The 22,511-nt window shown below is 44.1% G+C and overlaps 1 protein-coding gene across 4 annotated transcripts in view; it reads right to left on the bottom strand.

The window, feature by feature from the left end:
* Nucleotides 1–22,511, bottom strand: part of acacb (acetyl-CoA carboxylase beta) — a 127,256-nt gene that overhangs the window by 48,634 nt on the left and 56,111 nt on the right. For 3 of the 4 annotated variants that reach the window (XM_068006050.1, XM_068006054.1, XM_068006051.1), the window contains 9 exons: nucleotides 19,663–19,763; nucleotides 18,328–18,416; nucleotides 17,241–17,365; nucleotides 15,890–16,003; nucleotides 12,166–12,279; nucleotides 10,793–10,882; nucleotides 9,919–10,037; nucleotides 8,326–8,349; nucleotides 189–326 (listed from right to left, as the gene is read on the bottom strand). In XM_068006050.1, coding sequence (XP_067862151.1) covers nucleotides 189–326; nucleotides 8,326–8,349; nucleotides 9,919–10,037; nucleotides 10,793–10,882; nucleotides 12,166–12,279; nucleotides 15,890–16,003; nucleotides 17,241–17,365; nucleotides 18,328–18,416; nucleotides 19,663–19,763 — 914 coding nt within the window. The remainder of the gene's footprint in view (nucleotides 1–188; nucleotides 327–8,325; nucleotides 8,350–9,918; nucleotides 10,038–10,792; nucleotides 10,883–12,165; nucleotides 12,280–15,889; nucleotides 16,004–17,240; nucleotides 17,366–18,327; nucleotides 18,417–19,662; nucleotides 19,764–22,511) is intronic. The other variant, XM_068006053.1, reaches the window with a different exon arrangement.

The following is a 22,511-nucleotide window of genomic DNA, read 5'->3' as shown; positions in this document are numbered from 1 at the left end:
GGCCAGACGACAGGGATTGAGTGTTGTTTTTGAGTGGTCAGCTGTTTCAAAGTTGTGTCAATTTTTTTTTTGAAGCTGTCGGTTAGCTTTTGCTCCTGTCCAAAGTTGGCATGTTTGGAAAGAAATTGACCAAAAACAAAAGTTCTTATGGTTAACTCTTGCACAGTCTTGGTTTAGACAGTACTCACTTAACTAAATCCTCAAATGCCTCAAATGCAACCATGACTCCCATTCGCTGACACAGAGGTGATTGCATGTTACTCATGAAGATGTCACTGGTCTGCCGATTCAGTTCATAGTGAACTGTGCTGGTTGGAACACACATCCTACAGGTTTAAAAAAAAGGACAGTCAGATACACAAAAATATATGCAAACAAGAAGCGTTGTCCCTTGTTTATGCTAGCTTCAATGAATTGATCAAAATGGAATCAGATTAGTGCCGACTCATTTGCAAAACGCAATACAATTCCAGACTCACTAATGCCTTTCACTGCTCACAGTTTCCTATCCTGCTCCTATTTAATTTTATTAGCATGTTGACAATAGCTGATGATACTTCCTGTTCCTACACACAATAGCTCAGAATACTATGACAAGTGAACCAAATCAAAAAGCTTAGACTGTGGAACAGCAGCACTTGCCCATAATTAAGAGAGAAAAGAGGAGAAACAGCAACCCTGAGTGGAAAAGTAAGTGAGCACAGCAGAGTGCTTTGAAAAGGGAAGAAATAATCTCAGACAACCCCAGTAATTAAAATGTAATAAAAAAGATCCACAATGTAAAAGAATTGGTATAACATAAAGGTTTTATATCCCGTGAACCACAGTGTAGCATAAGTTTTTTTCTCTACAAACCTCAACCCCAAAATATTGAAACCACATGTTACTTGTTGCACTTTAACAAATTTCTTTTTAGAAACCTCATATCCTTTAATACATGCTATCATTTTCCCTTCTTCAATTCTATGAAGGATATAAATATCATACAAATTAAGTCATACAAAATTAAGAATCATGATGCATCACAGTTTTATAGTATGGTGAGTGTACTTCACTTGCTTATCAGGGTGGGGTAGAAAAGATAAGTAAATTTTAACTGAGAGTGAGGCGGGGGGCGGGGGGCGGGGGGAGTTTTCCAGGTGTGAATTCCAGAAGATAAGTGCGACCTTAATGACGCCCATCAATGGCACTTCCGGGTTTTGCAGCCAGCCTGATTGACAAGGCAGGAAGAACTGTTGCAGTGGGCCGCAGCCGGGAATCAAGGGAGGAAGGGAGGGATCGTAGATCGGGGAGGGTTGGGGGGTGGGGGGTGGAGGGGGGGGCTGAGGACAAGATCGGTGGGGGGGGGGGTTGAGGAAGAGATTGTGGGGGGGCTATGGAAGAGATTGGTGGGGGGGCTAAGGAAGAGATCGAGGTCGCTGGAGGTTGGGTCCACCTGATCGCGGGGGTCCTGTCGCCCAGGTGAGCTTGTTTGGCCTGCATGAAGCACTATTGCTCCTCCAGGCTCACAAGCAGTGCAATAAACGCACTCACCTCATGGATCCAGCCCTTCCCGCCTGCTTTCACCTGACGTGAATGGGAAGTGATAGGAAACCCAAACAGGTAAGGTTAAATTCCATTTTATTATTCCAATACACCAAATAATATGTTCCTCAAATATCTCAATGAGGTACGTTGTCCTTTTGAGTATCGGCCTGCCGATTTAAGTGGGGGTGGGACTTCCTGGTGTCTGCTCTCCACACGCAGACAAGCCTGCCTGGGTTAAACCCAGAAGCAGGTGTGCTGGAGCTGGGACTCCGTCCTGCTCTGAAAATGGAGTATTTTTACTCCCCACCCGTCCCAACCCACCAGTTCTGGGGGGATTAAAATTTACCCTGCGATATCAGCTTTTAGAACTTGGGAATCTAAAAATAACATTAAAAATGTACGTTAGAGATCAGCCAGTTAAAAGCAAGTGTATTTTGTGGGATTTGTGGTGTACTTGCAAATCTCCTGAATGCAGAGTACTCGAGACATCGCATAGTGCTAGAGCCAAGTCCTGATAAATGTGAATCATAGAACCCCCCTTTGCAGAATAGTTTTGTGATGAGTATGTGATAAGGCAAAATCTGACAAACATTCTTAGGCTTGTTAAGACTATGAAAAGAGGCCCTTTTACGCAAGAGAGGTGTGATGATTTCATGCATTTGGCCAGTTTTCACAAGTTGGCTTCTGCACTAACACAGTGATAGTCTGTAAGGGTCAATTTCCAATGAGGCAATCTAATAAAAATAAAGGGGAGGGATATCCATTTTAAGTGTCCAGTTGACCAAACCAAAATATCAGGTGGTCAAGAATGACCCAGCTGTGATTATTATACTCAAACATAGCGGATGCAACATTCATCTTTGGCATTGCAACCCTCGTTTTAAGGCTGTTTATTGAATTTCACTTTTAAAATCTTTTTCACTGAATTTTAACAGAATACTTTTGCTCCAATAGATTTTTTTTTGGAGGGAGTAAATCGGGGTTTTTTGATCTAATATGAAAGAAACAAAGTCAATTTTTCTATTTGGTTATATAACTAAACTTTCCTTTCTTGTTCCTCCTAACCTCCAAATACGCCACCCTCCACATTCTTCTTCCTTTCTCACTGCTGAAATCAGTGCTTAAATGCACAGTCTCCAACTTTAATTTTCCCAGGACCTAAAAATTCCTGAATTTCTTGCCTCCTTTAATCTTGATTGGCTCCTACAGACTTAAAAAAAATGAAAGCTTCTGTTACGTAACCACTACTTCTAGAATTAACTCATCCTTTCTCTTACTCTTTTCAATGCCAGTTGTGACCTGTTCTAGGCCATTCAGCTAGGTTTCTCAAAAAAAGTGGAAGGTATCACTCTTTGCCGCAACCAAATTGGACACTGCAGTTCAATAATTGTTCCGGAAGAGTGCAATTTCAGGAAAATTATTGCAAGTGTGAGCTGGCATGCATATTTGGAATTTTGTCATTCATTAAAGAAGATTTTGCAGATCAAAACTTCTAGGCAGTAGGGAGGGTTTGATCCAAACTGGGTTAAAATTTCTTCACACTGAGGGTTGTGAATCTTTGGAATTCTCTATCCCAGAGGGCTGTGGATGCTGAGTCACTGAATATATTCAAGGCTGAGATGGGTAGATTTTTGGACTCTAGGGGAATCAAGGGATATGGGGATCGGGCGGGAAAGTGGAGTTGAGGTCGAAGATCAGCCATGATCTTATTGAATGGCGGAGCAGGCTTGAGGGGCCGTGTGGCCTACTCCTGCTCCTATTCCTTATGTTCTTAATTACCAAACCCTAACTTCACTTTGAGCCAGAAAATGTATAAAGTGAAGGCCCTTTAACACTGGTGACATATAAATCAACAATAATCCATTTACTGACATGTTTTAATAAGAGATAATAGAAATAGAAGAACAAATCTCAATAAAGGACTTAATGGTGTTAATCTCAACCATTAGTATGAAGAGCTAGAGAAAGAGTACTGTAACAGCTTCCGGACTTGGAAACTTCATTATGGGCCCTAGTTATTTGTACATTTATCAGCAATACAAAAAAGAATTGCATACCATTTCTATTCCTGACAGGCTCCACTAACTTGTGTTAATTTTAATACAATTGTTATGGAGTGGGGAGAGGGGAAGGATTTTTTTTAAATATTTAGAGGTGAAGAATGCCAGTGCAGGTGAATGGAACATTTTGGGCACGATTTTGAAATGAAAGTGCCGGTGCGTTGGGGGGGGGGCAAAGAAAATCAGGATTTTCTGGAGCGGGCAGGAATCCTGGCTCCAACCCGCCGAAAAACGCACACGACCTAGAGTCATCTGGGTGTGTGCACCGTTCCCGAACCTCGAAGTCCCGCCGGCAATTAAAGCCGACGGGATGATATTTAAAATACTAAATCAAGTACTTACAGTACTTGAAATGCACATAAGTCCAATTAGCAAAGAAGGCAAGCAATTTCAACACTGCCTCAACGTGTTTCCCGTGCTGTGTGAAACAAGCCATGTGAAAGTATTCGGGTTTCAGTCGGCAGCCATTTGGACATTTAAATCCTTGTTTGATAGTTGGGGATAAAAGGTCAGTTATTCCAGCAGGGCACTCAGTTCTCTCAGGCAAACTTTTGGCTGGGAGATCTTTATGTTTAGACTGAAAATTCTTGGTTGACACTCAGAACTGTTCTGTTTACACATATTTACAAACTTTTCAGATCCCCTCAAACTGACACCATCAGGATGCGGGGCGCGATGGCTGCATTCACGAGCATATCTGAGGACGACGAAAATTACCATCCTCACCAGGCACGGCGTACACTTCCACCACCTGTAGCTCCACCACACAGACACCTGCACAAGAGCAGAGAGGGGAACGACAGAGGGACTGACGTCTCAAGAGACACTACCCTTATGAGAGGGTCTACAGACCGAGGCTGAGCTTCCTGGACCTCTCTGAGGATTAGTGCATACGAAAGCTGCGAGTGAGTCGCCAGATAGTCGCAGACATCTGCAGCCTCCTTCATGCAGAGCTGCTCCCAGCTGGCCCTGGCAGCATCTCATTACCCGTCACTGTTAAAATGACCACTGCCCTCAACTTCTTCGCCTCCGGATCATTCCAGGGTGCCACTGGTGACGTCGCCGGGATCTCTCAGTCGTCTGTCCACAAGTGCATAAGACAGGTCACCAATGGTTTGTTTCACAGAACCTCGCAATACGTCAACATTCCCATGGACAATCTCAGTCAGACGGAGAGGGCAGTGGATTTCCACTCTGTGGCAATCGATTGCACGCAAATAGCAATCCGAGCACCTCCACACGAGCCACGACTGTTCATCAACAGAAGGGGGTATCACTCATCAACGGTCAGCTCGTTTGTGACCACCGCAAAAGATTTCTTCACGTGTGTGCGAGATTCCCTGGCAGCTGCCATGATTCGTTCATTCTGGGGGAATCCAACATCCCGGACCACATCCACACACCAAACAGCCTTAAGGGCTGGCTCCTCGGGGACAAGGGATACCCCCTGCACACGTGGCTGATGACATCTCTGAGGAACCCCATCAGCGAGGCACAGCGTCGACACAACGACAGCCACATCGCCACCAGGTCGATCACTGAAAATGTGATAGGGCTGCTGAAGATGCGATCTTGGTGCCTGGATCAATCTGGGGGAGCGCTTCAATATGTACCAGCGAGAGTGGGTCGCATTATTGTAGTGTGTTGTGTCCTGCACAACATGGTGTAACAGAGAAGGCTACCGGTTGACGAGGCCCCATGCCCTCATCCACCATCCACATCTGCCATCCACATTGAGGAGGAGCAGCAGCAGGAGGAGGAGGCGGACGAGGACGACGAACAGATCGGCAGAGCGGTGGCTCACCTGTCTGCTCGTGAGGCCAGGGAGTCACTAATATTTGAACACTTCTCATAAGATCACAAAGTGAGAATAGTCCAGTCCTCACATAACCTGGAAAGAGCAGCGCCAACATCATCAACCCCCCACCCCCGTTCAAAACAGTCCTGCAACTACATGTACACACACTGTAGACGCACCCACTGGGTGGCATCACGTGTCGCCTTTCATGATGAAGCACATGAAAGGGCACTATCACAAAAGGCAGTCAAGAATGGACAAGACGTGGCAGTAGTGGCGAGAATGATAAAATTTAATGTGACTTTATCAAAAAACAAATATAAATGAAAAACATGACATTCTGTCAAACACCCTTGTGCATACCCTTTGTGATCACAAAACCTTAGTCTTTCTCTTCTTACTACTTCTATGTGGTGCATCCCCTGAGGTTGCAGCAAAGGTAGTGGCAGGTTGCTCATGTTCATGCCTTGACTGCTTAGATGCTTTCAGCCCTCTGGGTTTTGGAGCCCGAAAGGGCCCCGCCAAAGACTGCTCCACCTGCACCTGTGCAGGGGCAGACTCGGCCACCTAGACAGGAGGCAGCATTGTGGGTACTGGTTGAGAGGGGGGCAACGGGTGAGACATGGGAGCGCTCTGAGTGGCGTCCTCACTTCCATGTCCCCTTTCGCCTTCATCCCTCTCCTGGACCAGGCCCACATCACTCCTACCACCCTGCTGGAGAACAGTTTGGAGGACATGTGTGATGCCTTGTAAGCCCAATTGTAAAGTTTCTGGCTGCCTGTTTAAGGCGGCAGAATGTTGTTCACCATGAGTCCGAATGGCCGTTGTCAGGGTCGGAATGGACTCATTTGTGTGCCGTGCTTGAAGCTCAATGGAGGCTAGCCTTCTCTCCATTACAGACATTCCCTCATGTACCTGTGCCATGATTCCACTAATGCAGGAATTGGACTCCTATTGTGGAGGGTGTGCATGGCACCCTTTCCAGTACTTCGCAAATGTGCTGCTGTCCCTCGATCATTCTTCTTTTAAAGGATGGCCCCCGGGGTTCAGCATCTGCATCTAGCTGAGCAGAGCCTGGTAAGGAGTGCGCCCACCGACGTGGACTCTCCACAACTACCTCTACCACCAATGTCTGCTCGTGCTCACTTGTGTGTGGTGACTCACCAGGTGCCAATCCAACTAACTGACTACTAGGGCCCACCGAGGTGTGAGTACCTGCGCTGGTGGATGGAGCACTAAAATGTGACGGTGCGCCCTCAGAAGCCGGGAGCTCCTCTGAGGAATCACCCTCTCCCATCAGTGAGGTCGTTGGATGGCCTGTAAGAAAACAGAAGGCAATATTAAGCATCATCACAAATGTGTCATGTTGCGATGAGCATACTGAGGTGTTCAACATGCCAATTATTTTTAACATCAATTCATGTTGTGTGTAATGAATGTTAAAGTTGTGTCACCAGACGTTTGTGGAGTGCCAGTCTCGGCATCCCCAACGGACAGGCACCCGAGGGTGCAGCTGATCTCCAGGACCTCTTGCTCCGCCTCTGTGAGGACCACTATTTGTTATGGGCCCCCTCCAGTCCTTGCCCTCTCACGTGCATTTTGCGCTCTCTTCTCCTGCAAGGGGAGAAAGTACAGATGGGTGAGTGAGTGAGCGAAGGTGAAGTGGTCAGCCGATTAATGCATTGCTTTGTGTGAGGCTGACCGTGAAAGAGATGCATCAGAGGGTGAGTATCAGACAGAGACATCACATTGGATCAGGATTGGGGTGAGTGGTAGTGGTGGGTCACAAATGGGGAGGTGAGGATGAGCTCAGGAAGGGAAGGTAAGTTGAGGATTTGCCTTAAATGGGTGTGAGGAGTGATGTGATGGACTAGTCTTGGCAGTGAAGAATGATGTGGGATGTGGGGGCGGGGTGATGTGCAACACAGAATGCAGGAGAATCAGTAAGTTTACTCACTTTTGCTGACCTAGTTAGGTCATTGAAACGCTTCCTGCACTGGACCCAAGTGCGGGATATGTTGCTCCTACTCGTGACTTCCTCTGCCACCTCGAGCCAGGCCTTCTTGGTGGCAGAGGCAGGGGGCTTCCTCCTGTCAGCCGGGTAAAATAATTCCCCCCTCCTCCTCCTCACCCCGGCCAGCAGCACCTCAAGTGAGGCATCGCTGAATCTTGGAGCAGCCTCGCCCCTGTGCTGCTCCATTGTGTCTTCTTGTTCTTTGCTCCAGCAAAATCTATTGGAGCAATGGCCCTTTAAATCTAGACAGCAGGTGATGTGTATGCGCGGTACGCCCACTGCACAGCTTTCGGAAGGCAAACCCGGAAACAAGATTAATGGCCACCAATTAAGTTGCAGTCGCGTGGGGAATGGTAAGTTTTTATTAATCGGGTTACCTGCACGCCCTTTCATCACCGCCCCCCCCCCCCCACCGATGCCATCCCGCCGCCCTTTTAAAATCGTGCCCTTTGTATTTCTTGCACCCACTGTCAGCATTAAGCTCACTCAGGTCATGTGCAATATGGGTAGATGCTGAGTGAATTTCCCACTATACTGCCCAACAATGCTCCTCAGTCTGAAAGAGACTGGCATTAAGTTTGCAAATTGTGGGCAGTTTTACTTTTGCTATCAACACAAACAAAAACATAGCTCGGCTCAATAAATGATTTTATTAATTTATTTTCATATTTGCTAGAGGTAACAACCTCACCACATCCCACATAATCCAGATATGGTCTGTTTGAATCCAGCCAATTCACCTTGACTCAGGACTGGTAATATTTATGCTCAACAATGGCAGTCAGTCTGGGTTGCGTTTTTGGGCCTCGGTTTTTACACACCTCTAATTTTTCTTCAATTGGGTTAGTTAGTCACCATTTGCAAGACAGCATTCTTTTCTTTTAATCTTTTGGTTCATGCAATAAATAGATGAGACTGTACTCTACCTGTATAGGGTAGGAATGCTTCCTCTGAAATTGAACATTTAACACACAAAAAGTAAGCGACTTGGTAACTATATTTACAATCTCTTCACCCAATAATGCATAATAAACATACCATTCAGGAAATAATCATATCATTCAGTACACAATCCATTAAAAAGTTGAAGAATTTCTTTTTTTTTAAAAATGACTTGTGGCACTCCAATACCTCAGAGGTTATGTGCATTGTTCAGCATCGAACTAGACTACAAAGGCCTTGACGGTCAGTTTGATCATCAGTCCGTGTGGGGTTAGCTGATCTGAGACAGGGCAGTACTAGGGGTGCTATAAATACCTCAATGCCTGTATGCTTTGGAGTGGGGAAGAAGTGGGAAAATCAGCTACTATCCAATGACTCCTGCTGGAAAGTTCATTTGTGTGGACAGTAGGCAAGATCACGATCAGGCACAGTCGGAAGGCACTTCTTTAGTTGAATATCCTGTCTAGTCTCATACAAAAAGAGTGGCTGATAGGGCATATGGGGCCAGTGGGACCATACATCAGCATGAGGCAGTGCCTTCAGGGGAGGATGGGGAGAAAATGAAGGGGTTTTAAAAAAAATAAACTGATTTATAATAGCACACGTTAGGCTATGTAACCTTGAAGTCCTAAGTAACAATTAGCCATAACACCAGGAATCCTACAGCATGGCTCCCTCGACCTCAACTACTGGATCACTGAACCATAATTCAGAATGGCAAGATATAAAAGATTTTCTTTTCAACTGTATTTACATAAAAACCACAACAGAGAGAAAGTTGCAGTTATACAATTCAATCTTTGGGTTTAAATAAATTTGTCTAAAAGTTCAGTCCTAGATATTGAAAAGTTCAGTGCTAGGTACCCACCTTAACTCAAAGGTCCAGTAACACTGGCTGATCAACTATACATTGAGTAGCAACGTATCTGGGCAACTGAATTAAACACTTTTTGGAATGTTACAATTCTTAAATATAGGAACGCACAAGGAAGAAGAGATTAAGAGGTTAACTGAGGCTTTTGAATTCCACAATACCCAAGTATATTTGTTCTTATGGATGCTTTCCTATTTTAAAAAAGCAAATCTATACTTTGTTGTCCGTATAAACTTTCTCTGGGACGAATGTCCCGGATTTCCTCAACTCCCAACCCCATTCCAATGTTGGGCACTAAGGGAATCAAGGGATATGGGGATAGGGCGGGAAAGTGGAGTTGAAGTAGAAGATCAGCCATGATCTTATTGAATGGTGGAGCAGCCTCGAGGGGCCGTAAAGCCTACTCCTGCTCCTATTTCTTATGTTCTTAAAGAGAAATTTCTGTTGATAGAACATTGAATAGCGTAGTTGCCTATTGCTGTTCTCAAACACTGAATGCCATGCTCAAGTACAGGACATGGATACGATACATATTCCCCAGCACCAATTTGCACGCAGTGAAAGCAGGCAAAACATTTTTGGTTCATGTAAAGCTTATGCATTCCAGAACAAACAGCATCTGAAAGGGATAAGCAATGCTCGCGCACACACACACAAACACACACTTTTTATCATGCGGAGTTCAGTTTAAACCTGGCAGTACCTGTTTGGATGAGATGAAGGCAGCATAAACTGGAAGTCCACCACACAAATGCCATTGTGCAGTTGATGGTGTTGTACACTGTTGAGTTCGTAGGCAATGTATGCTCTCCGCACATATACCTTAAAGAAAGGGAATAGTATTTCTGTCATCTGATAAATTGAAGGTTCAGCATCAAACAAATCCCTCCGAGATAGGACTGTGTGGTAAGAGGGTAAAGTCTCAAAAGCAAAGAGCTCATCAACTATCAGATTGGAGGAACCCACCAGCTCATCAGAAGGATGAAATGAACATTTACATTGTTAACATAATGGGGGACAAAAACAACCAAGATACTGTTATGGTTTCTTCCAAACTGAATTATCTTATTAAAAAGAGTTACTGGGGCTTTCCCAATGACTCAATGTACAACCCAGTTCCATCTCTGAACTCTGGTCAGTACTGAGTTATCTGATCTGAGCCAGAGTGGCGGTGCTACAGTTGGTCACAGCATCCAGAGGCTAAGAAAAGTGAGATAGGTTAGAGGGAAGAGGGTTGAGAAAAATCAACTATGGGGCTCCTGCTTCTAAGCACTATCCAATGTGTGGGTGAGAGCAGGATTGGGCACAGCTGTAATGTCCCCATGGATGAATAGCCTACTGACACTCAATGTTTAGGCATACAATGAAAATGGTCACTTGGGTAAGGTTCAAGCGGACGACTCTTGGAATCACACAACAGCAACAGTCAGTAGACACAAGGGAAGAAAACTGATAAAAAAGAAACAACTCTAGTTTAAGCAAAAAGAGGTTGACAAGCAATTGAAAGAATAAAATCCATAATTAATTCAACACCACATCTGAACCATTGGCATAAGTTCAGTAATTGATGAATTTACCTCAAGAGCTGCCATCCGTACTACCTGGTTGACGTGATAGAAGAAGTTGGGCAGGACGTCAAAGATGGAAGTCTCTGAAAAGATCAGTTTCTAAAACCAAACGACAATAAAATCAGTGTCAAGTCCACTAATCCCAGTTTGGCTCATCACGAAACCATACAAAATTTCAAATATTTAGAATTTAAAAAATAAATTGAACTCTTCATCCTCCAGAGGATCTTCGCGTGTTTTAATTGCAGGAGGAGTCATGCAGAATAGCACACATGCCTTACTCACAGCAGAGCAACTACACTATGGGCAAGAAATTATTAATATAATGCACCACACAAGGCAAGAACCCCCCAAGGCTGATTGACTAAAGTCAGCAGGATGCCAGGTAATCAGACATAAAGACACCAGCTTCAGGCCAACCATCTGTTGTGTGATCTCCTAATGATATTACGAGAGGAAGGGCATTCAGCCCATCTTAAATCATCCATCTAGAGAGATCCTAGCATCCCTCCTTTGTAGCATCTAACTGCATCTTAAATGATTCTAGGGTTTTTGGTTCACTACTCAATTTGGAAGTTCACTCCACACATTGGCCACTCTTTGCATGAAGAAAAATTTCTTGATCTCAATCTTAAAATTACCTTTTACCAATTTGAACCTTGTTTATTTAGAGTAATATTTCAAGTTGATGTTTTCTATATCCATTGTTTGTGGTAGATTTCACCTCATTTTTTGATTTCCTTAGGCCACACATTATTCCTGACCAAGAGGGTAGGTGCCAAAGCACAGTGCTCCCAGGCCTCTACCAGAGCTGCTCTAAGCCTAACCACTAGGGCAAGCAGGACAGCAGCCCCAAGATGACTTTTTCTCCCTATGGGAAAATGCCCAGCCTCTGACACAGTGGTGAAGCTGGGATGTGAACCTACAACCCACCACTGTTGTGCATTAACACTCCATGACACCACCCTGCTGATACCTTTCCTTGATGAGTGGAGGAGTTGGAATAGAATTGGGAATTCTTTACTCCTTTCCCAATCAAAAAAAGCCCACTAGAAAAGATATACGACAATGCAACCTACTATAGAATGGACAAAGTCACAAAACCAGCCAGGTGTAGCATCTATGTCAATGTAACTTTCTCAACAAAAAATACAACACCTGTTTAAAAATGGAATTACTAGCATTGTAACGATTCACTGAAATAGGACATCAGCCTGGGAATGATTTGGTGGAGCGCAGAGTGGTTATTCTCTGTAGCATTCGTACATGGTCCACACAATATTGAAAATATCTTGCGGTTGCCTGAAAACACAAATTATGCTGGGAAAGCAGCCTATGGACCAAGTCACAATAGAAACACAATGCTATAGTCATGGACGCACCTTTAGATTATCGGGACAGAACTGGTGCCCATACATATCGATAGCAGACAGGAAGAGGGACTCCACCTGGTTATGTCGCAGTTCATAGGAAGGTAAGTGTGATGCAATCAGAACCTAAAAACATTTAAAAAGTTAAATCAGAAAGAAGCTGTGTAGATGATCTTAGCCAAGGCCACAGTGGGACACTACAATTCATCCAAGAATAGATGGCTGGGATACCACAATCAGCCCATGTTCACTGCCCAGGATTGTGGATGCAAAATAGTTGCTTGGGTAAGATACGTTTGGAACTATATCACAGCTCTGGCATCAGGAGAGGTGGCTAGTGGAGCATGAAACAGTAACTGCTGTATTCCTCTAGCAATGATCCTGAGAAAAATTACCTGGAAACAAATTTTTCCCCAACACTGGGGAATCACACTGAGGCAAACCTTTCCCCAACACCGGGGAAATCACACTGAAACAAACCTTTCCCTAACACTGGGGAATCACACTGAGACAAACCTTTCCTCAACACTGGGGAATCACACTGAAACAAACCTTTCCTCAACATGGGGAATCACACTGAGACAAACCTTTCCTCAACATGGGGAATCACACTGAGACAAACCTTTCCTCAACATGGGGAATCACACTGAGACAAACCTTTCCTCAACATGGGGAATCACACTGAGACAAACCTTTCCTCAACATTGGGGAATCACACTGAAACAAACCTTTCCTCAACATGGGGAATCACACTGAGACAAACCTTTCCTCAACACTGGGGAATCACACTGAGACAAACCTTTCCTCAACATGGGGAATCACACTGAGACAAACCTTTCCTCAACATTGGGGAATCACACTGAGACAAACCTTTCCTCAACATTGGGGAATCACACTGAGACAAACCTTTCCTCAACATGGGGAATCACACTGAAACAAACCTTTCCTCAACATGGGGAATCACACTGAGACAAACCTTTCCTCAACATGGGGAATCACACTGAAACAAACCTTTCCTCAACATGGGGAATCACACTGAGACAAACCTTTCCTCAACATTGGGGAATCACACTGAGACAAACCTTTCCTCAACATTGGGGAATCACACTGAGACAAACCTTTCCCTAACACTGGGAATCACACTGAAACAAACCTTTCCCTAACATTGGGGAATCACACTGAGACAAACCTTTCCTCAACATGGGGAATCACACTGAAACAAACCTTTCCTCAACATGGGGAATCACACTGAGACAAACCTTTCCTCAACATTGGGGAATCACACTGAAACAAACCTTTCCTCAACATGGGGAATCACACTGAAACAAACCTTTCCTCAACATGGGGAATCACACTGAAACAAACCTTTCCTCAACATGGGGAATCACACTGAGACAAACCTTTCCTCAACATTAGGGAATCACACTGAGACAAACCTTTCCTCAACATGGGGAATCACACTGAAACAAACCTTTCCTCAACATGGGGAATCACACTGAGACAAACCTTTCCTCAACATTGGGGAATCACACTGAAACAAACCTTTCCTCAACATGGGGAATCACACTGAAACAAACCTTTCCTCAACATGGGGAATCACACTGAAACAAACCTTTCCTCAACATGGGGAATCACACTGAGACAAACCTTTCCTCAACATTGGGGAATCACACTGAAACAAACCTTTCCTCAACATGGGGAATCACACTGAAACAAACCTTTCCCTAACACTGGGAATCACACTGAAACAAACCTTTCCCTAACACTGGGGAATCACACTGAGACGAACCTTTCCTCAACACTGGGGAATCACACTGAAACAAACCTTTCCTCAACATTGGGGAATCACACTGAAACAAACCTTTCCTCAACATGGGGAATCACACTGAAACAAACCTTTCCTCAACATGGGGAATCACACTGAAACAAACCTTTCCCTAACATTGGGGAATCACACTGAGACAAACCTTTCCTCAACACTGGGGAATCACACTGAGACAAACCTTTCCTCAACATTGGGGAATCACACTGAAACAAACCTTTCCTCAACATTGGGGAATCACACTGAAACAAACCTTTCCTCAACATGGGGAATCACACTGAAACAAACCTTTCCTCAACATGGGGAATCACACTGAAACAAACCTTTCCCTAACATTGGGGAATCACACTGAGACAAACCTTTCCTCAACACTGGGGAATCACACTGAAACAAACCTTTCCCTAACATTGGGGAATCACACTGAGACAAACCTTTCCTCAACATGGGGAATCACACTGAGACAAACCTTTCCTCAACATTGGGGAATCACACTGAAACAAACCTTTCCTCAACATGGGGAATCAGACTGAAACAAACCTTTCCTCAACATGGGGAATCACACTGAGACAAACCTTTCCTCAACATGGGGAATCACACTGAAACAAACCTTTCCTCAACATGGGGAATCACACTGAAACAAACCTTTCCTCAACATTGGGGAATCACACTGAGACAAACCTTTCCTCAACATGGGGAATCACACTGAGACAAACCTTTCCCTAACACTAGGGAATCACACTGAAACAAACCTTTCCCTAACACTGGGGAATCACACTGAAACAAACCTTTCCCTAACACTGGGGAATCACATTGAAACAAACCTTTCCCTAACACTAGGGAATCACATTGAAACAAACCTTTCTGTAAGAACTTCACTGCCACCAATAAACAGAGTAATTGAAACAAACCAAATTAAAACAGACTCAAAAATTACTGCCATGACAACAGCACTAAAATATTGCCTCCCAAAAAAATGACTATCCAAGTATAGGGGGCAAGATGAGTGGGAATGCATATAGACTTGATGTCTGCCCTGCTCATTTCATAATTCAAGCTGTATTAAGCAAGGAAGCTGGGGGACAAGGGGACGAAATCAGGGCTAAGAATCATACCTCGGTCGTTTCGGGTATATTCTTATGGCTAGTTACAGGTATCATTGACATCAGCCAGGGAAGGAACTGTGTACCCACCATCTTGGCAACAGATGTTAAGCTGGACAGACAAAGAATGGGATACAAATACAAAAGGGGGAAACTTACACAAATTCTCCCATTAAAAAACCGTAATTGAAAATATTGTTATTTTATATCACCTTAATCCACCTCAATTTTATTCTTTTTAAAGAGGTTTTCAAATACTTCTATATTCTCTTCAATCTTCGCAGTCTCCCCACACCATGCACCTCTTACAGCTGATCTGTCCAGAGTCCTCTGACCATTCCATGATGAACTGGTCACTGGGAAGCACATCACAATGTTCCAAAAAGTAACTCTGATAGTGCCTCCCCACTTCCATGAGGAACTGTGTGGCCTTCAACAGCCTCTCTGAAACAGTGCAGCTTAGATCAGTAAAATGGGGGAATTGAACTGGCGCTACCATGGCAATCACACACTGTGTACCATCTGGACTCCTTTAATTCCCATTTTATGACATATACACATTGAAAATATTTGTGCGCATAATAACATAACACACATTGGAGACTCTCTGGATAAGTTACTTATCCGACTAATATCACAAAGTAATTCCAACAGGTTCCTCACAAGCTGTCTTTCTTTTTTAAAAACAAACAAACCTCTTCTACTTTCATGGTTTTCCATAGCTTGGAGGTCAACTCCTGTACTGCCACGATTTCAATAATTTTTTTTTGAATACACCAATAGAGCAGTGTTTTCCAGCTGTGCAGATTCTCACCTGCCTGGATCGCAGAGCCACCTTAGAGTTCTCCATTCTGCTGAGTTGCGTTAGTTCAGTTAAAATCACCATCAGTTCGTCTGTCAGGGTGGGATCTCGTGAACAAAGCTGATCCTAAATCAACAAATGAAATAAAATGGATCAAGTACAATTGCTTCCCAATAGAACACTAGTACAAATGATGTTACTCAGTTTAGAGCCCCTTTATTAACCCCTTCCACTATCAACACATCGATAAATCACAACTACAAATGATCCACAAATTGTTCGTAGCACCCTTGTTAATAACTGCTCAAGCCGCCCAAAGGCACAGTCCTAAACTGGAGTGACCAATGAGTCATGCATACTAAGGAGGACCCAGGTTCGAACCTTGGCCCGTCCTGATCTAGCTGGTTTTAACTGGGACAGCATGACGCAGTCTCCCCACACCATGCACCTCTTACAGCTGATCTGTCCAGAGTCCTCTGGCCATGCCACGCTGAACTGGTCACCGGGAAGCACATCACAATGTTCCAAAAAGTAAGTCCGATAGTGCCTCCCCACTTCCAAGGGTGCTACAATTGTCAATAATTCCCCTGGGCTAAGGAGGGAGGGAGCTAGGTTTCCCCTTCCTGACTGCTTTTCAATAACTCCTGCCAGGAAGTGTGCATGTCTGGATATTAGGTGAGGACAGGGATGGGCCTCGGTTGTTGTGATTACAACAGTAAAATAGTCTGCTGACACTCACTGCCTGAATTCACACTTGAATGGCCATTAGGAGGAGGTACCATAAGGTGATAAACACCCATGGGAGTGTATCCCAATTAGAGTCACTTCCTTCAAAAGAAGAGGGAAGAAAATTGGAAACAACAAAGATAAAGATATCTCTTAGACAGGACATTCCATTACTAGTCCATTAACATACTATAGTGATCCACTGACCCATTACAGAGAATATGTGATTCAGTACAAGTAGGATGTGTGCATCCTCAAGGGAATGTAACCTGGCATCACTAAACCATCAATTTCCAATGTAAGGTACCCACTGTAGAAGTGAAATTTCATTTCTTCACTTTTTAGCAAAATGAATAACTACTTCACTTTTCCTGTTGATGGGGCATTTTGACTTATATTTGCACACAGGGATAGTACTAGAAGCAAGGAGGAAAAATACATCATCTTCAGAGAAAGTCCAATTATCAGGTCATTGGCAATAACCTGCAAAAATGTCCAAAATTTTCATTTTATTGAGTCAAAAGATTTTAGTGGATGTTAAATTGAAAAATAGGTCTCTTGGTTAGGAAAACTGTACACAGAACTAAGGACATGGATAAAAACAGTTCTCAAGTTCTGCTTGTTTTACAATACTCACAATTAACATGATGACCAGGAGGTTCTTCTTGGCCACCTGCGCATGAGAGAAGATGTAGTCAAGTACCGGTGTCATGTCGGGTTTGTACTGTTCCCTCAAGTTGATCACACACTTGTCATAATGAGCTGGAAAATGAAGCATTTGAAAACTCTACATTACTGGACATCAAAATAAAATCAAGTTCCTTGATTCGAGAACAACATTTGGGGAAAGGAATGGGGGAACACTTTAGACACAAAAGTATTTCTCCAGCTTACGTTGAAAATGTTTTTTTATAAAATTATGATTTCTCCTAAAATGGTTAGAGTGAGGCAGCAGCCTCTTAGACAGCTGCCATGTTCAGAGGGTATAAAAGCACCCCAACCTTTCCCATAATGTTTGATGCATAGTTTTACTTAATGCCTTAAAAGATCATCCTATTCACAGCTTTATGGATACTTTACAAGTACAAGCCTTAATGGTATAGTGCATTGCTATACCAATGGGCTTTTCCACAGATTAGTACAATTCAGGTTAGCACCTGATTCTTCGCACACACAGGGGTTGTCAAGGCTCAACAAGTCAGTGAGATGAAAGCACTGAGAAGAGGCAGTAGCAAGGAGAGATGTAAATGAAGGCCCTGGCTTGTCCTAATGTAGTTCTTAATGTCTGGCTCCAGACCAACACTGGCAGAACTCCCAGGGTGGAGGCTCCCTGCTCATCTCCTTGTACCAAAGAATGGACATTATGGGAATGGAAGGGGTGGGGGTTGAAAGAGGAATGAACTAAACTTTCAATAAATTTTAATTTGAATAAATATATACATTAAAAAGTTTGGTAAAAATGGACAATGCAGATCACTCAGCAGAGAGAAGTTAACTTTTCTGGTATATAATCCTCATCAGAACTGGGCTTAGGTCATGTAGGAGAAGGGAGGACAAATATGTGGGCAAAGCACCTATGGGACATTTGCCAATTCTAGCAAGTGATGTACAGATTCAGCCTGGAGTTAGGAAAGCATCAGGAGGTATAAGTCCCTGAAGCCAAAAGGACTGTAGGGTCAAGGCTTGGTTTTATTTTAATTTTAAAAACTAGCTTTTTTGTTTACCTTGCTGGAACTGTGTTTCCACACTCAGATACCTCCTTAATAGATCCAAGACAACCGATTTCATGTGCCCACGAATCCCACTTCGATAGCTGACAGAGAAGAGGAAGCAAACTAAGTTTATGTTTTTTGTAGTGATGGGAACCCGATCAAACTGCTGTGGGTCAGAGACCTGGGTTAACCATCTTAGTACAGAAGGAGTTTGGTCAGGACTCAGCCAAGCTGTTACATGCAAAATAAATACAAGTGCAAGTGAGTTACAGGCTAGAATCTAATAGCTGTTCATACCCGGCTAATTTACGCGTCAATGTTCATGGTAATCTCACATCCCACAGACCAAATCAAGCAACAAGTAACAACTGGTTTCATTTATTTTCCTGGGGAAAATTTTCAACAAGCATTACTTTATAAAAATGTATGCATAAAATTAATTAAACCACCAGAATATCATTACAGTTATCAACTTTTCTCAACCTATAAAGATCCTTGTTTCTATTCAGTTTCCAGATTTCTGAAAGCTATACTATTTGATATGTTTTTCCAGGAGTTACCCCTCTCACTGTCCAAATTCCCCTTTTGTATTACTGCAGCATATTCAATCAGGCGTGCAGCATCCTGGATACTGTACCAAACGAATTTGGTAAGAGGAAGAGAGTTTGTGATAATTTGAAATAGTTTAAATATTTTGATATAAAATACCAAACAGAAAGCACAATCAGAAAAACAATATACAAGTTGTTGGTCTTCAGAGAACAGGGATTACCTCCAACAGAGAATGGGGGGAGGATAGGGAAATAGCGATGATCCACAGTTTACCTCGCTCAACACAAGCCGGTATGGATCTTTACCCCTTGCATCAGGGTATTTTTTCAACAATAGAAAAGCAAGAAAGGTTAATAGAAACATTAGCTCCTACAAAGGGTAAATTGGTAGCAAACTCGCAAAAATGACTTCTAGGGAAAATACCCATGAATGAGATCAGAAGGCACCCAAACAATGTGCTTAAAGGACAGATCAGGTTAGCAGCTAAGCTTCACATTGTGCATGAGATCCCAGAATACCCTATGAACAATGCCACAGGAGATCATCTGCTATAGCCTAATTATAGAAATGTGGGAATGAGTTGCAGGCTGGGATCTAATCAAAGGGTTCAGATGGCATCTATACAGGATTATAGAAAACTGCGAGTGACAAATCTAAAAGAGGCTCAGATGATGTCAAAATGTGACATCAAGCCCAAGCAGTTTATTACAGTTGCTAAACCTTGAGAGACCGATGCTTTGTAATCACTCTCAAAATTACAATGAGCGGTGTTATTATATAGAATACGATACTCACCGCTGCACCAACTGGACAATGCTCTGTGTGTTCATAAAGAAGACTTCTCGGTCTGCTTTCCGCTGAAGGGTGGCTGCATGGCTATCCAGGATGTTTGCGATCTTAAATAAAAAAGTGTTGATGGAGCCAGGAAGAAAGGTCAAGTACAGTATCCTGGTGGTTATGGCACTGAACCAATCACTCAGAAATTGTGCCACCAAGATTAAGTTGAATTGAAATCAATAAATCTAATAATATGTGGACTAGCACCACAAAATAAGCATGAAAGCTTCTAGATTGTTGTAAAAACCCAGCTGGTCCACTAAGGTCCTTCAAGGAAGGGAGCCTGCCACCCCATCCCGGTCTGGCCTGCCTATGACTCCAGTCCCACAATAAGTGATTGATTCTTAATGCCCCCTAAAATGGCCTAGCAAGTCACCCGGTTGTAAACATCGTTATGAGGTTCAATAAGAAGAAAATCAGACGGACCCATCGGCAACAACCCAGGCACCTCATCAGGTTAAGTCTAAGACAATCTCAGCCCAGTCAAGCCTGCAAAGTTCTCCTCATCAACATCTGAGGGCTGGTGCCCAAGTAGGAGAGGTGTCCCTCAGATTAGTCAAGCAACAGCCGAACATAGTCAAAATCATAGTATTACATCTAACATTCCAGACCCCTGTATCATCAGCCCTGAGTAGTCCTGTTCTACCAGCAGGATACACCTACCAGAAGTGGGACCACAGTGATGCACAGTCTGGTCAGAGTGGCTGTGGGAGTCCTCAACATTAACGCCAAGTCTCATGGCTTCAGGTTAAACAAGTTGAAGGGAAACCTTTGGTGATTTCCACCCACCACCCCTCTTCAAGTGATGAACCAGTACACCTCCATGTTGAGTATCACTTGAGAAAGCTCCGAGGGAAGCAGGAACTGGGTGGGAGATTTCAATGTCCACCAAGTGTCTCGGTCGTGCCAGCACTACCGAGTCCTAATGGACATAGCTGCTAAACTGGTCCTGTGTCAAATGGTGAAGGAACTAACATGAGGAAGTAACCTGCTTGACCTTGTTCTCACCAATCTATCTGTAACATGCACATCTCTCCACGAGTGCATTGGTAGAAGTGTCCACCACACAGTCCTTGTGAAGAAATCCTCCAATATGTAGTGAGGCACTACCACTCTGCTAAGTAAAGACAGATCTGGCAGCCTAAAACTAGATGTCCATGAAGCACTGTGGGCCATCAGCAGCAGAATTGGATACCACCACAATCTGTAACCTCATAGGCTGGCACATCACTCACTCCTTGATCACCATCAACCCAGGAAACCAACCCTGGTTCAGTGTAGAGGGGCGTGTCAAGAGCAGCACCAGGTATACCTTAGAATGAGGTACCAACCTACTGAAGACATCTAGGAGTTGGATACCTACTCATCCCCCTGGAAGGCTGGGGGATACACTGTCAGGGGTAAATGGGCCAATCCTTTCTTCTTTCAAAGTTCTTTTTATCCCTGAAAATGACTGTGATTTTTTTAAAATTGTAGTATGTTATCTGCTCTTTTTAGCCTCTGTTTATCTGACAATCTTTTTTTTAAATTCGTTCACGGGATGTTGGCGTCGCTGGCAAGGCCGGCATTTATTGCCCATCCCTAATTGCCCTTGAGAAGGTGGTGGTGAGCCGCCTTCCTGAACCGCTGCAGTCCGTGTGGTGACGGTTCTCCCACAGTGCTGTTAGGAAGGGAGTTCCAGGATTTTGACCCAGCGACGATGAAGGAACGGCGATATATTTCCAAGTCGGGATGGTGTGTGACTTGGAGGGGAACGTGCAGGTGGTGTTGTTCCCATGTGCCTGCTGCTCTTGTCCTTCTAGGTGGTAGAGGATGCGTGTTTGGGAGGTGCTGTCGAAGAAGCTTTGGCGAGTTGCTGCAGTGCATCTTGTGGATGGTACACACTGCAGCCACTGTGCGCCGGTGGTGAAGGGAGTGAATGTTTAGGGTGGTGGATGGGGTGCCAATCAAGCGGGCTGCTTTATCTTGGATGGTGTCGAGCTTCTTGAGTGTTGTTGGAGCTGCACTCATCCAAGCAAGTGGAGAGTATTCCATCACACTCCTGACTTGTGCCTTGTAGATGGTGGAAAGGCTTTGGGGAGTCAGGAGGTGCGCTGGTATGACTCCAGCCACTGGAGAGTTTTCCCCCTGATTCCCATTGACTTCAATTTTACTAGGGCTCCTTGGTGCCACACTCGGTCAAATGCTGCCTTGATGTCGAGGGCAGTCACTCTCACCTCACCTCTGGAATTCAGCTCTTTTGTCCATGTTTGGACCAAGGCTGTAATGAGGTCTGGAGCCGAGTGGTCCTGGCGGAACCCAAACTGAGCATCGGTGAGCAGGTTATTGGTGAGTAAGTGCCGCTTGATAGTACTGTCGACAACACCTTCCATCACTTTGCTGATGATTGAGAGTAGACTGATGGGGTGGTAATTGGCCGGATTGGATTTGTCCTGCTTTTTGTGGACAGGACATACCTGGCCAATTTTCCACATTGTCGGGTAGATGCCAGTGTTGTAGCTGTACTGGAACAGCTTGGCTAGAGACGCAGCTAGTTCTGGAGCACAAGTCTTCACCACTACAGCTGGGATGTTGTCAGGGCCCATAGCCTTTGCTGTATCCAGTGCACTCAGCCGTTTCTTGATATCACGTGGAGTGAATCGAATTGGCTGAAGACTGGCTTCTGTGATGGTGGGGATATCGGGAGGAGGCCGAGATGGATCATCCACTCGGCACTTCTGGCTGAAGATGGTTGCAAACATTTCAGCCTTGTCTTTTGCACTCACGTGCTGGACTCCGCCATCATTGAGGATGGGGATGTTTGCAGA

This window comes from Heptranchias perlo, chromosome 25, assembly GCF_035084215.1.
Source record: "Heptranchias perlo isolate sHepPer1 chromosome 25, sHepPer1.hap1, whole genome shotgun sequence".
In the NCBI taxonomy this organism is placed as follows: Eukaryota; Metazoa; Chordata; class Chondrichthyes; order Hexanchiformes; family Hexanchidae; genus Heptranchias; species Heptranchias perlo.
Note: the sequence above shows the minus strand (reverse complement) of the source record. Positions and strands in the feature narration are given on the sequence as shown.